The sequence below is a fragment of the Erythrolamprus reginae genome, chromosome Z (assembly GCF_031021105.1).
Source record: "Erythrolamprus reginae isolate rEryReg1 chromosome Z, rEryReg1.hap1, whole genome shotgun sequence".
NCBI classification, from domain to species: Eukaryota; Metazoa; Chordata; class Lepidosauria; order Squamata; family Dipsadidae; genus Erythrolamprus; species Erythrolamprus reginae.
Window position 1 is genome coordinate 148,928,197 of NC_091963.1, and position 15,136 is coordinate 148,943,332.

At 40.7% G+C, this 15,136-nt stretch overlaps 1 protein-coding gene and 4 non-coding genes across 5 annotated transcripts; 3 read left to right on the forward strand and 2 right to left on the reverse strand.

Annotated features, from left to right (window-relative positions):
- Positions 1–3,603: 3,603 nt before the first annotated feature.
- TRNAL-AAG (transfer RNA leucine (anticodon AAG)) lies at positions 3,604–3,685 on the forward strand. The gene has a single exon. It is a non-coding gene; the product is annotated as a tRNA-Leu (tRNA).
- A 133-nt stretch (positions 3,686–3,818) lies between these two features.
- TRNAS-GCU (transfer RNA serine (anticodon GCU)) lies at positions 3,819–3,900 on the reverse strand. The gene has a single exon. It is a non-coding gene; the product is annotated as a tRNA-Ser (tRNA).
- Positions 3,901–5,288: 1,388 nt separating this feature from the next.
- LOC139176008 (tigger transposable element-derived protein 1-like) lies at positions 5,289–7,682 on the forward strand. Its single transcript, XM_070767482.1, has 2 exons — positions 5,289–5,510; positions 6,272–7,682. The coding sequence occupies exons 1-2, from the start codon at positions 5,414–5,416 to the stop codon at positions 7,534–7,536; spliced, it is 1,362 nt and encodes a 453-aa protein (XP_070623583.1). The 5' UTR covers positions 5,289–5,413; the 3' UTR covers positions 7,537–7,682.
- A 2,343-nt stretch (positions 7,683–10,025) lies between these two features.
- Positions 10,026–10,097, reverse strand: TRNAQ-UUG (transfer RNA glutamine (anticodon UUG)). The gene has a single exon. It is a non-coding gene; the product is annotated as a tRNA-Gln (tRNA).
- Positions 10,098–14,935: 4,838 nt separating this feature from the next.
- On the forward strand, positions 14,936–15,006 carry TRNAG-GCC (transfer RNA glycine (anticodon GCC)). Its single transcript has one exon. It is a non-coding gene; the product is annotated as a tRNA-Gly (tRNA).
- Positions 15,007–15,136: the final 130 nt, after the last annotated feature.

The following is a 15,136-nucleotide window of genomic DNA, read 5'->3' on the forward strand; positions in this document are numbered from 1 at the left end:
GAACGCTGGGAGCGTCCTTCCGCCTGCCGCCTTTCAAGGCATGGGAAGAGAAACAAATGGGCAGAATTATTATTATTATTAAAATATTTTCTGGGGCTTCTCCAGCAACAGCAAGAAAGCAATGTTCGCAGTCTTCTTCCAGGGTCTCTTCTCTAATTTCCGCCTGCCTTTCCCATCCAAATACTGAGTGGCCTCAATTGTTTGGGTCTTCCTTTAAATAAAGACGTTTATAAATATAATTTTAAAATAATGCTGTTTTTTTTCCCTGCATGGGGAGACAGGAAATCTCCAGAACTAATCAGGTCCCCCGGGCAAAATGCCATGAGGTCTGGTGTCTTGCATGGTCCCGGTTAACGAATTGCTTAAAATTGCATTTTAAAAAGATTGAATTAGTTTTGATAATGTTACTAACAATAATGATTAATATTATTAATTTCATATTACTATATTATAAATATTAACGATTAATATTATTATAAATGTGATTTATATTCATTTTAATAATAATAATTGATATTGATTTTATTATATTGTAAATATTAATAACAATAGAAACATAGAAGACTGGCGGCAGAAAAAGACCTCATGGTCCATCTAGTCTGCCCTGATACTATTTTCTGTATTTTATCTTACAATGGATATATGTTTATCCCAGGCATGTTTCAATTCAGTTCCTGTGGATTTACCAACCACGTCTGCTGGAAGTTTGTTCCAAGGATCTACTAGTCTTTCAGTGAAATAATATTTTCTCACGTTGCTTTTGATCTTTCCCCCAACTAACTTCAGATTGGGCCCCCTTGTTCTTATGTTCACTTTCCTATTAAAAACACTTCCCTCCTGAACCTTATTTAACCCTTTAACATATTTAAATGTTTCGATCATGTCCCCCCTTTTCCTTCTGTCCTCCAGACTCTACAGATGGAATTCATGAAGTCTTTCCTGATACGTTTTATGCTTAAGACCTTCCACCATTCTTGTAGCCCGTCTTTGGACCCGTTCAATTTTGTCAATATCTTTTTATAGGTGAGGTCTCTAGAACTGAACACAGTATTCCAAATGGGGTCTCACCAGCGCTCTATACAGCGGGATCATAATCTCCCTCTTCCTGCTTGTTATACCTCTAGCTATGCAGCCAAGCATCCTACTTGCTTTCCCTACCGCCTGACTGCACTGTTCACCCATTTTGAGACTGTCAGAAATCACTACACCTAAATCCTTTTCTTCTGTAGTATTTGCTAACACAGAACTGCCAATACAATACTCAGATTGAGGATTCCTTTTCCCCAAGTGCATTATTTTACATTTGGAAACATTAATATTATTTATGATAAATATAATTTATTATTTTTCAGGGCACTTCGACAAGAATAATCCATAGGGTTTGAAGTTGTCTTTTATGTACAGTAAGTAGCTGGAAAGAAGTTCTTTTATGTCTTTTTATAAACTAGAGTAAAATCATCTGATTTTATTTTTAAAAAGGGCTTTTTACAAGTTGCCAGACATCAAATCCAATTTTTAAGCTCTTTGAGCACTTGCTTTCTCCGGGAAAAGAAACTGCAAATTCTGTGGGAAAAGAGTTTGGGAAATATTTGTGATCATATATAGTAAGTATCCAATCTTGGAAACTTTAAAACCTGGGGACTTAAATTAGGTCTTTTTTTAAAATATATTTTTATTAATTTTCAAAAACAAAAATAACAGACATAACATACAACATTTAGTGGAGCTACAGTCGCTCCGCTCAAAGTGGAAGTCATCATCATCATAATAAAAGAAAAACATCACCTATAAAATGTATGAAGATATATAAAATGAAAATATCAGTTTTAACATAGTAAATCTAAACCTATATAAAAGTTTATAAAGGTATATATATATATAAAAATTAAGAGAAGAATTTATGTTTATATTAGTAAATAATTACCATCTAGTACAATTTTACTACTAAATTCAAATATTTATTTATTTATTTTGTCCAATATACAATGAGGGTTTTAGTGGGTATATATACACATAGTAAAATATATGATGAAGGTTATAGAGGAGATACTCATAGTAAAATATATCTAAGAAAGAATAGAAAAGAAGATATAGTAATAGAACATATCAATGAAAGAATAGAAGAAGAGATATAGGAATAGAAGAATAGAATATTCAAAGTAATATAACAATACTTATCCCTTTTTCCTTGTTTCCCACTAAGTATATACCTTCTGCCAAATATCATAAAATTCTGATTCTTCTTGGTTGTTTAACCATTTTTTAAAAATTAGGTCTTAATTTAGGTTGAACACTGCTGAGGTAAAGTTTCACAGCTAAATTAGGCCTTTGCAATTTACAAGCAGCTGCCTAAAGAGCTTGATGGAAAAAGAATTGAGTTATAAAATCAATGGAAAATAAACCTGAGGAAGAGCCAAATTTTAACTTTTTGTTTCAAACTGGGTTAGGGGATAGGGTGAAAACTATTTTCCCCTTATTTCCATAAGCCGATGCAGTTACATCCTCCCCTGGGTTTTTGGAGTGGTATCATTCCCTCAATTTACTTCAGTTTTTTTGCTCTGTGCCTTTGGTTATGAGAAACTGCATTCTTTCTTTTTGTTGGATTTATATTTATTAAATCTATTTGCTGCCTATCACGCCACAAGGCAAGATACGTAGCATTCAGCTCACGATAGTGGAAATATTTTTATTGTAATATTTTTGTCTATCTCCTTTGAAGCAGGAATAAAATAGAAAATATGAAATGGAATGGAAAAGAATAAAATACATGGAATGGAAGAATAGAACAGAACAGAATAATGACATAGAATAGAAACTAGAATAGAATAGACTAACTTTATTGTCATTTTGAATGTACGCTAATCACCACATATTAAAGAGATATTTCAAGATCCCCATTGTTGTCATCACTCGAGGACTATCTGTGTTAAGAAGCCGGTCGCGGCTTCAGTTGAAGTTCGAAGGCGAGGGTCGTGTTTCGGGATCGCTGAGGTAAACCCAGCGAAGAAAGCGGCGGTCGGTGCCAAGGCGGGAAAACCGCCCCGCCTCAGTGTGACGGAGCTTCCGATGCAGGCGGCATCTTCTTATCGGCGCTGAAGAAGTCTCTGGCAGCTTCGGGCTACGACGTGGAGAAGAACAAGTCCTGAGGAGCCTGGTGACCAAGGGATGCTGCTGCAGATTAAAGGGACGGGCGCCTCGGTTTCCTTCAAGCTCAACAAGAGGCAAGCCGACCCCAAGGATAAGGCGGCCCGCAAGAAGCATCAGGTCGTGGGGGTTAAGAAGCCCGCCGCCAAGGTGAAAGCGGCTTCGGGTACAGCCGGGGCGAAGAAGCCCGTCAAGGCGGTCAAAAAGCCCGCCTCAGTGGTGGCTAAGAAGCCGGAAAAAAGTGCCGCTAAACCCCTGAGGGCAAAGGCAAAAGCCTAAGGCCGCCCGTAAAAAAAAGTGAAACACTGGGGGGCGACATTTCGCTTCCAACCCCAACGGCTCTTTTAAGGGTCACTCGAAGGTCTCTGAAAAAGAGTGCAGCAAAGACGGACCGGTGTGGAAACTTCGCTCACTTACCTTGGTTTGGAGGGAACTATTGGAGAGAGGAAGTAGCGGGAAGGTAGCGTGGCCGAGCGGTCTAAGGCGCTGGATTAAGGCTCCAGTCTCTTCGGAGGCGTGGGTTCGAATCCCACCGCTGCCAGGAACAGTTCTTTTTATTTTTTCCCCCATCTGCATGCATCTTTTTAAAAAACCTTTTTAAAAGACACGTCAGATCTTTTGCGAGAACAAAATAGACACATCTTTAAAATGTCATCCTCACGTTCGCAAAACATCGACGAGGATGGGATTCGAACCCACGCGTGCAGAGCACAATGGATTAGCAGTCCATCGCCTTAACCACTCGGCCACCTCGTCGCCTGCGGGTTTTGCGGGTTTTTTTTCCCTGCCCAAGTATACAGGAGTTTCTTTTAAGAAAAAATCATTCTTGCTTTTATGTGTTATTAAAATAAAACTTGTGGCTTACTGTTTCTGGTCTCGTGTATCTTTTTCCATCCAGGATTATAGAAACATAGAAAGATTGATGACAGAAAAAGACCTCATGGTCCATCTAGTCTGCCCTTATACTATTTCCTGTGTTTTATCTTAGGATGGATCTATGTTTTATCCCAGGCATGTTTAAATTCAGTTCCTGTGGATTTACCAACCACGTCTGCTGGAAGTTTGTTCCAAGGATCTACTACTCTTTCAGTGAAATAATATTTTCTCACGTTGCTTTTGATCTTTCCCCCAACTAACTTCAGATTGTGCCCCCTTGTTCTTGTGTTCACTTTCCTATTAAAAACACTTCCCTCCTGAACCTTATTTAAGCCTTTAACATATTTAAATGTTTCGATCATGTCCCCCCTTTTCCTTCTGTCCTCCAGACTCTACAGATTGAGTTCATGAAGTCTTTCCTGATACGTTTTATGCTTAAGACCTTCCACCATTCTTGTAGCCCGTCTTTGGACCCCTTCAATTTTGTCAATATCTTTTTGTAGGTGAGGTCTCCAGAACTATTATTCCAAATGTGGTCTCACCAGCGCTCTATATAAGGGGATCATAATCTCCCTCTTCCTGCTTGTTATACCTCTAGCTATGCAGCCAAACATTATTTTGGAGGAGGTTGGTTTTTAAAGCCAAGAGAGCATGAATGGCTTTTGGCTGTTTTGCCTGCTTTTTAATTCCTTCATTTTCACCTTTTTTCTCCTGCAAAATGAGGGGTTTCCTCCGGTCTTCAGCTGATCCACTTTACAACAAGGGAGATGGGATGGAGACGATGCAGGAACTGGAAAAATAGGTCACTAAAATAGTTGAATCGTATATATGTTTCATTCTTTTATGTACACTGAGCATATGCACAAAAGACAAATTCCTTGTGTTCAATCATAATCTAATTATTATTTTATTCTATGATAATTCTATTTTATTCCATTCCATATTTTCTATTTTATTCAAATTATTAGTTTATTCTATTTATTCTATTCCATTCCATATTCTATTTTATTTTATTCTAATATTCTATTCTATTTCTAATTATTCTATTCCTTTCCATATTCTATTTTATTCTAATTATTTTTCTATTATATTTTATTCTAATTATTATTCAATTCCATTCCATATTCTAATTGTTATTATTCTAGTCTACAGTGATCCCTCGATTAGCACGGTCTCGATTAGTGCGAAACGCTACAACACGGTTTTTCAAAAAATATTAATTAAAAAATAAGTCCGCGGTTTTTTTTCTACACCACGGTTTTTCCCGCCCGATGACGTCATACGTCATCACCAAACTGACTGGCCATTGCTGATTGGCCAAAATCTCGACCAATCGTTGCAAACGCAAAAAAAAGCTTTGCAACTGTTGGAACTTGTTCAGACTTGTTGGAAGATGGCTCCTAAACGTTGCACACGGAGTGGAGGCGGCGACGCTAAAAAGAGCAGGAGGATACTCACAATTAAGGAAGACACAGATGAGGGAAACGCAGGTAAGGGCTGGGGTTTTTTATTCTGTCATTACATACTGTATTTAAGTGTTTTTTAAGGAAGGAGGGAGGGATGGAAGGAAGGGAAGGATGGAAGGAGGGAGGGAGAGAAGGATGGAAGGAGGGAGGGAGGGATGGATGGAAGGAGGGAGTGATGGAAGGAGGGAGGGAGGGATGTTAGGAGGGAGGGAGAGAAGGGAAGGAAGGAGGGAGGGAAGGAGGAAAGGAAGGAGGTGGGCATTTACCATACAGTACTGCAGTGTTTTTCAACCAGTGTGCCGTGGCACACTAGTGTGCCGCGAGACATGGTCAGGTGTGCCACGAAGCTCAGAGAGAAAAAGAAAACAAGAGAAAGCAAGAAAGAGAGAAAGAAAGAGCAAGAGAGAAAGAAAGAGAGAGAGAAAGAGAACAAGAGAGAAAGAAAGAAAGAGAGCAAGAAAGAAAGAGAGAGAGGGAGGGAAGGTGGGAGAGAGAAAGACATAGAGGGAGGTAGGGAGGGAGAGAGAAAGAGAGCAAAAAAGAGGAAAGAAGGAAGAGAGAAAAAAAGAAGGAAGGGAGAGAAATAGAGCGAAAGGGAGGAAGAGAGAGAATTTTTTTGTCCAAACTTTTTTTAGCCCCCCCCCCCCCCATGTGCCCCATGGTTTTGTAAATGTAAAAAATGTGCCGCGGCTCAAAAAAGGTTGAAAATCACTGCAGTACTGTACTGTATGCTTTCATTCAAGTCACTTCTCTCTCCCTTTCCTGTCATTCTTCTGCTTCTTCAGCCCCAGCCACATTCACAGCAAGCAAAGGGTGGTTTGAGAAATTTCAACGGCGCTATGGCCTGAAGAGTGTGTCATTGCATGGAGAAGCTGCCTCAGCAGATACAGGTGCAGCAGAAAACTTTGTCCAGCGCACGTTTAAAGACCTAATTGCAGAAGGGGGCTACCTTCCAGAACAGGTGTTCAACATGGACGAAACAGGCCTGTTCTGGAAGAGGATGCCTTCAAGGACTTTCTTGATGCGAGATGAAGCCAAAGCCCCTGGCTTTAAGGCCATGAAAGATCGAGTGACTTTGATCATGTGTGGGAATGCAGCAGGCTTTTTGCTGAAGCCAGGGCTAATCTATAAGTCACGAAATCCAAGAGCCCTCAAGAACAGAAACAAGAATTCATTGCCAGTGTACTGGATGCATAATCCTAAAGCATGGATTACAAAACCCCTCACGCAGGACTGGTTTCATCAGTGCTTCATCCCACAGGTGGAGGTGTATTTGGCTCGCAAAGGACTCAATTTCAAAGTGCTTCTCCTAATGGACAATGCTGGAGGCCATGATCACCTGGACCATGAACATGATGGGGTGCAAGTCGAATTCTTGCCACCAAACACCACATCGCTTATCCAGCCGATGGATCAAGGTATTATCCGTTCATTTAAGGCACTGTACACGCGCAATTCTCTTGGAAGCATCGTGGAAGCAATGGATGCTGATGAAAACTTCACATTGAAGGCTTACTGGCGTCAGTACACAATTGCATCTTGTCTGAAGAATATTCAGAATGCCTTGATGGATATGAAGACACAGACAATGAATGCCTGCTGGAGGAAATTGTGGCCAGAAGTGGTGCATGATTACAAGGGATTTGCTCCCGAAGAAATCCAAGATGCTGCAGTCCAGACCTCTGTGAAGCTGGCACAGGCACTGGGTGGAGAAGGCTTCGTTGACATGACACCAGAGGAAGTCAATGGTTTGCTTGATGAGCATGGCCTACCGCTGACAGACAGAGATCTGGAGGAGCTGACCAGGTCAGCGAGTGAAGAAGAGGAGGAAGAGGGAGCTGAAGAAGCTGAGGAAGAAGAAGATGTTGGCCTAACGCTTGAGCGGCTTGCAGAACTGAACAGAGCTACTTCAAATGTACAACACATGGTGGAACTTTGGGATCCCAACATGACTCGCTCTATACAGTTTAACGCCTCCCTTGACAACATCTTTGCACCATACAGATCCATGTTAGCCCAGAAAAAGAAACGGCGCCAACAACTGCCATGACCATGTTTGTCACGAAAACCAAGAGGTCTGTCACACCATCACCTGCAGCGTCCATTGTAGAAATGGTGATAGAAGAAGATCCCTAGTTATCCCAGTTATGCTAACCCCCACCCCTCCCCAAAAAATGTAAATAAATATGTTATTGTTAACTTAAGAGTCTTATTCAATGTGTACAGGTACAGGTAGAGGTACAGTAATGGGAAGGGGAAATGGTAATTAAGGGGATGGGAAATGGTAATTTATGGGTTAAAAGTGTTGGGACTGAGTGGCATACAGTACTGTACATACTGTACAGAAGAATGAATGAGTGAATGAAATTCAAACACAGGTGAGGGGTGGGGGGTTTTATTCTGTCATTACACAGTACAGTACAGTATTTAAGTGCTTTTTGAGAAAGGAGGGAGAGAAGGGAAGGAGGGAAGGAAGCCATTGCCGCCAGCGCTGCCCCAAGAAAGCCGGTGAGAGGGGCGAATCGGGCGGGCGGGGGGTAGCGGCGAGGAGCCCGGAAAAATCACCATTGCCAGCCTCCGAACTTGCGTCGCTCCACCATCTGCGCATGTGCGGCCATGGAAAAAAGGGCGCGCATGCGCAGATGGTGTTTTTACTTCCGCACCACTATAACGCGGAAAATCGATTAGCGCGGGAGGTCTTGGAACGTAACCCCCGCGCTAATCGAGGGATCACTGTATTATATTTTATCCTTTTATTCTTTTCCATTCTATATTCTATTTTACTCTTATTATTATTTTAGTCTATTATAATTCTATTGTATTCCATTCTATCTATTCCATATTTTCTATTCTATTCCCCAACCAAATTTGTTAACAGATCGCACATTTTGGCCTCTTGGCTTTCTTTCTTTCTTTCTTTCTTTCTTTCTTTCTTTCTTTCTTTCTTTCTTTCTTTCTTTCTTTCTTGATTTGTATGCCGCCCCTCTCCGTAGACTCGGGGCGGTTCACAACAATAATAAAACAATGGACAACAAATCTAATATTTAAAAATCTCTAAAAAGCCCTTATTTAAAAAGCAGGACATACACACAAACACACTATACATAAACTATATAGGCCTGGGGGAGATTTCTCAATTCCCCCGTGCCTGATGGCAGGGGTGGGTTTTAAGGAGTTTGCGAAAGGCAAGGAGGGTGGGGGCAATCCTAATCTCCGGGGGAAGCTGCTTCCAGAGGGTTGGGGCTGTCACAGAGAAGGCTCTTCCCCTAGGTCCCGCCAGACAACATTGTTTAGTCGACGGGACCAGGAGAAGGCCAACTGGGAGTCACTGCTCACAGTCACTCATGCCCTCATCACCTCGAGGCTCGACTACTGTAACGCTCTCTACATGGGGCTACCTTTGAAAAGTGTTCGGAAACTTCAGATCGTGCAGAATGCAGCTGTGAGAGCAATCATGGGTTTCCCAAGATATGCCCATGTTACACCAACACTCCGCAGTCTGCATTGGTTGCCGATCAGTTTCGGGTCACAATTCAAAGTGTTGGTTATGACCTATAAAGGCCTTCATGGCACCGGACCAGAATACCTCCGGGACCGCCTTCTGCCGCACGAATCCCAGCGACCAGTTAGGTCCCACAGAGTGGGTCTTCTCTGTGTCCCGTCAACTAAACAATGTCGCTTGGTGGGGCCCAGGGGGAGAGCCTTCTCTGTGGTGGCCCCAGCCCTCTGGAACCAACTCCCCCCAGAGATTAGAATAGCCCCCACCCTCCTTGCCTTTCGTAAGCTCCTCAAAACCCACCTCTGCCGTCAGGCATGGGGGAACTGAGATATTCTTTCCCCCTAGGCTCCTACAATTTATGCATGGTATGTTTGTATGTATGATTGGTTTTATAACAAGGGTTTTTTAGTTGTTTTAGTATTGGATTTTTACATTCTGTTTTTTGTCACTGTTGTTAGCCGCCCCGAGTCCACGGAGAGGGGCGGCATACAAATCAAATCAAATCAAATAAACAAACAAACTCTGTGGGACCTAACCGGTGGCTGGGACTTGCTTCATGCTGATCTATTTCCACCCTAAGAAGGCATTAAAAGGACCCAAACCCCTTTTATTATAAAAAGCAGCAAATTGCCAGTTGGGATAGGGAGAAAAAGAAATAGAGGCTGGCAGCTCTTAGAAAGGGCTTTTTTTAGAAAGAAAAGAAATCTTATTTGGAAAAATACCGCAGTTTTTGGAGGGATAAAAAACATAAGAACCTAATAATAACAGCAACAACAATAATAACAATGATGACAATGATAACAATAATAATTATTATAATAATTGTGCAATAATAACAATGTGCAATAATAACAATGTGCAATAATAACAGTGAAAACAATTATTATTATTGTAATTATTATAATTATTATTATTATTATAACCATAACAAAACAAAATAACAATAATAATAACAACAAAACAACAATAACAATTATTATTATTATTATTATTTATTAGATAAATAAAAAATAAAAAAACAAAAATAATAAAGAAAAAGGAGGTTCCACCGAGATTTGAACTCGGATCGCTGGATTCAAAGTCCAGAGTGCTAACCATTACACCATGGAACCGGCGACGCTTCCGCACTGTCCTCCGCCTCTCTTGTCTGCCATTAAAGCCTCCCTGCCTGCTTTCCTGCATAATTTTCTCCCGTTCTGACGGCATCGAGGAACAAGGGTAAAAGAAACAGGCAAAGCCGAGAGCCACATCGCCCTTTTTTTTATGTTGGTCTCGGCCCCAAAAGTAAGTCGGGCTGATCCCCCCCCCTCGCTCCCGGTGAGCTGATTTTAGCAGGCGGGAGAGGAGACCACCTGGCGATCCCACTCCGCTTTCCTTTGCTGGGAGGAATTTAGGATTTTTGGGGGGGAGAGGAGGGAGAGACGGAATGGGGCAATAGCGAGTCTGCTGGTTTAAAAGCACCGCGTATTTATTTTCAAAGGCAGATGGATGGCGTTCGCCCTTCCTTTCACACCTCTCCGAAAAATAACGAGATTTAGCTAGGAAAAGGAGCTGGGGTAAATGGTAATGTTACATTTTAATTTTAATTTTATTTTCATTTCTTATCCTAAATCTAAGAGCCAGACCAGCACAGGATTAAATTATTAGAGTTGGAAGAGGTCTTGTAGGATAATAGAATATGGAATAGGAATAGGAATTGAATTGAATTGAATTGAGTTGAGTTGAGTTGAGTTGAGTTGAATTGGAAGGGACCTTGGAGATAGTCTATATTCTAATGGTGATCTAATTAGACTACAGAAAAAATAGAATAGAATGTAGAAATAGAACTGTTTCCATAGAATAGAATAGAATAGAATAGAATAGAATAGAACAGAATAGAACAGAATAGAACAGAATAGCATAGGATAGGATACAGAATAGGAATAGGAATAGGAACTGAAATGAATTGGAAGGGTCTTTGGAAATCTTCTAGTCCAATCCCCTCTTCTGGCAGTAAACCCTTCTACCATTTCCAACAAATGGTTGTCCAATGTCTTCTTTAAAAAGTACTAACATTTTTATCAGTACTAACATTTTGTTTCGCTGACTGCAAGGGAACAAGACAGATGTCAAAAATCAGAAATGCACCTTTAAGGTATATTTTTTTAATTACGGTATTTTTCTCCACGATAAAATATACATAAATGAAAACACATATATCATCATTATCAATCATATCTAAGTGAATACATCCATACATCGATATCTAATGATATATATACGTATATATTTATATATAAACCATCTTGTATAGTAAATTAAGACCCACCTGTGTCGCCAGGCATGGGGGAACTGAGACATCTCCCCCGGGCATATACAATTTATGAATGGTATGTGTGTATGTACGTGTGTTTAGAAATGGGGTTTTTAAATGTTTTTAGTAGAAATTTAGATTTGTTATAAATTGTATTTTTTGCACTTTGTTGTGAGCCGCCCCGAGTCTGCGGAGAGGGGCGGCATACAAATCTAAATAAACATAAACATAAACATAAATTAATACATCAGCATAGAATTCTATTTTTATCTCACCAATCATCATTCAATTCATCTAACAGCTAAAGTATGTTTCAAGTTGAAGGAAAGGCTAACTTTAATCTAAAAAAGAAAACGATAGACAAAAAACATTTTAAAAGTTGCATTTTATCTTCTCCAGTTTTCAATATTCACACTTCATTAAGTTTATTTATGTTTATTTAGATTTGTATGCCGCCCCTCTCCGCAGACTTAAATCCTTTTAAAACTGTGTTACATAATTTATTTAATGCTGCCACTATTTCTCTTTTTATCAGTGGGGTTTTAACTCATTAATTCATTTGTATTACTTTTAAAATACTTATTTATTTTATCTGTTTCTACTTTCAATCCATTCCCCCAGATGAATCTTCTTTATCTTTAATTTTCATTGTAAATGTATTTGACTGTGCAGAAGAGGGGGGGGTATTTCTTGTTTGCTGACTGAGTCACTTAGAAAAGAATAATTCTGCAACCAGTTGGTTTTGATTAAAAAACATAAGAACCTAAGATGAGCCCTGCAGAATTGGGCCAAAGCCCATCGAGTCCAGCATTCTGTGGCCCACGAATTGTCCATGGGGATCTTGAGCAGAAAGAGAAGGCAAGACCCTCCCTTTCCCTTGACCCCCAACAAATGGTACTCAAGGGAATCCTGCCTGCCTCAACCAACATAGAGGCGGCACTTGGACATCCGTTTCAATAACCACCATGGATACACTTGGCATCCATGAATCTGTCTAATCCTGCCTTGAAGCTATCCAGGCTGACAGCTGTCACGACCTCTTCTGGAGGGGAATCCCATCAACCAAGGACCCTCTGGGTGAAGAAATATTTCCCTTGGTTTGTCCTCACTTTCTTACCTGTGAGTTTTAGGGAGTGGCCCCCTCGTCCTAGTATTGTGTGATAGAGAAAATAATTTTTCTCTATCCACCTTTTCTATCTCTTGCATGATTTTATACCCTTCAATCAAGTCACCCCTTCAACGCCGTCTTTCAAGGCTGAAGAGACCAAGGCGTTGCAACCTGGTTTCATAAGGGAGGGGCTCCATTTCCTTGATCATACATTGCCCTTTTTTGCACCTTTTCCAGTTCCATTATATCCTCCTTGAGGTGCGGTGACCAGAACTGTACATAGGACTCCAAGTGTGGTCTCACCATCAATTTCTACAGAGGCAATACAACACTTACTGACTCATTTTTGATTCCCTTCCTAATCATGCCAAGCATGGAATTTTCTTTTTTTCCACTGCTGCTGCGCACTGGGTTGACATCTTCATTGAGCTGTCCACCAAAACCCCAAGATCCCTTTCTTGGGTTGTCTCAGAAAGCTTGGTCCCCATCAGTTGGTAGGTATAATTGGGGTTCTTTGCCCCAATATGCATAACTTTGCACTTGTTTAGGTTAAAATGCATTTGCCACTTCATTGCCCACTCACTCAATTTCGAGAGATCCTTCTGGAGCTCCCGACAATCAGTTTCATTTTTCACTACCCAGAACAATTTAGTGTTGTTACTAAATTTCTAAATAACCACAGACAGTCCTTGATTTATAGCCATTTGCTTAGCAACAGTTTGAAGTAATGACGGGAGAGAAGAAAGTAACCTACGACCGTTTTTCACAGTTATGGCTGCGGCATCATCCTCTCCTTGATCCTGGGATCAAAATTCAGATGCTTGCAACCAACCCATACTTATTTTTATTTTTTATTTTATTTATTCTTTTGTCCAATACACAATACATATTGAAGAGAATAGACATGAAGTAATATATACAAAGATAATATGTAAAAATAGAGGAGAAGATATATGACAGGAAGAAAATATATATGATATATGAGATAAAGGAAAGACAATTGGACAGGGGACGAAAGGCACACTGGTGCACTTATGTACGCCCCTTACTGACCTCTTAGGAACCTGGAGAGGTCAATCATGGATAGTCTAAGGGAGAAATGTAGGGGTTGACACTATTGAGTCTGATAATGAGTTCCACACTTCGACAACTCGATTGTTAAAGTTATATTTTTTACAGTCAAGTTTGGAGCGGTTAATATTAAGTTTGAATCTGTTGCGTGCTCTTGTGTTGTTGCGGTTGAAGTTGAAGTAGTCATTGACCAGTAGGACGTTGCAGCATATGGTCTTGTGGGCAATACTTAAATCGTGTTTTAGGCACCGTAGTTCTAAGCTTTCTAGACCCAGGATTGTTATGTCTAAACTTATGACAGTTTGCAGGGTCCTGAGGTCACCTGATGACATTCCGTCACTTTCCGACAAGCAAAGTTGAAGGAGAAGAGCCAGATTCGCTTAACAGGGATTCAGTACTTCAGGGGTTGCCCCAAAGAAGAGGAGGGGGTCAGCTTATCCTCCAAAGCCCCACCCGAAGGCAAGTTACGAAGCAATGGATGGAAACCAATCAAGGAGAGAAGCAACTTGGAAGTAAGGAGAAACTTCCTAACAGTGAGAATAGTTAACCAGCGGAACTGCTTGCATGGTTGCTCCATCACTGGAGGTTTTTAAGAAGACAATGGAGAGCCACTTACTATCTGAAATGGTCTAGGTTTCCCTGCTTGAGGGTAGGGCTCGAATAGAAGACCTCCAAGGTCCCTTCCAGCTCATTTATTCCTTAATTCTAGTAACCGTGTTACTAAAGTTAACAACTTGCAGGGGTTCCCTTAGGTGTCAAGAAAGATTGAAAAACGGATTAAACAACTGTTGGGCTGTGGTTTATTTATTTATTTATTTATTTATTTATTTATTTATTTATTTATTTAGTTAGTTAGTTAATTAGTTAGTTAGTTAGTTAGTTAGTTAGTTAGTTAGTTAGTTAGTTAGTTAGTTTATTTATTTAATTATTTATTGGATTTGTATGCCGCCCCTCTCCGTAGACTCGGGGCGGCTAACAACAGTAATAAAAACAGCATATAACAATCCAATATTAAAACAGTTAAAAACCCATTATAATAAAAACCAAGCATACATACAGACATACCATGCATAAAATTGTAAAGGCCTAGGAGGAAAGAGGATCTCAATTCCCCCATGCCTGGCGGCAGAGGTGGATTTTGAGGAGCTTACAAAAGGCAAGGAGGGTGGGGGCAATTCTAATCTCGGGGGGGGGAGTTGGTTCCAGAGGGCCGGGGCCACCACAGAGAAGGCTCTTCCCCTGGGTCCCGCCAAGCGACATTGTTTAATTGATGGGACCCGGAGAAGACCCACTCTGTGGGACCTGACTGCTCGCTGGGATTCGTGCAGCAGAAGGCGGTCCCTGAGGTAATCTGGTCCAGTGCCATGAAGGCTTTATAGGTCATAATCGAGGAGTGCTTGTAATTGACTTTGCAGTTCCAACTTGAGCCCCCAGATGGAAAATCTATAGGAAATGTCGCAAGACCCTTTCTCAATAGTGCATTGGTGGTTCAGTGGTAGAATTCTCGCCTGCCACGCGGGAGGCCCGGGTTCGATTCCCGGCCAATGCAACACATATTTTTTAATGTTATTTTTATTTCATTTTTTACAAAAAATATACAGTATATCTATTTGTGGACCACTCAGTTTGGCCACCACAAGCTGGCAGAAGCGAGATGCCCCTTTTTTCCTCCCCTTCCT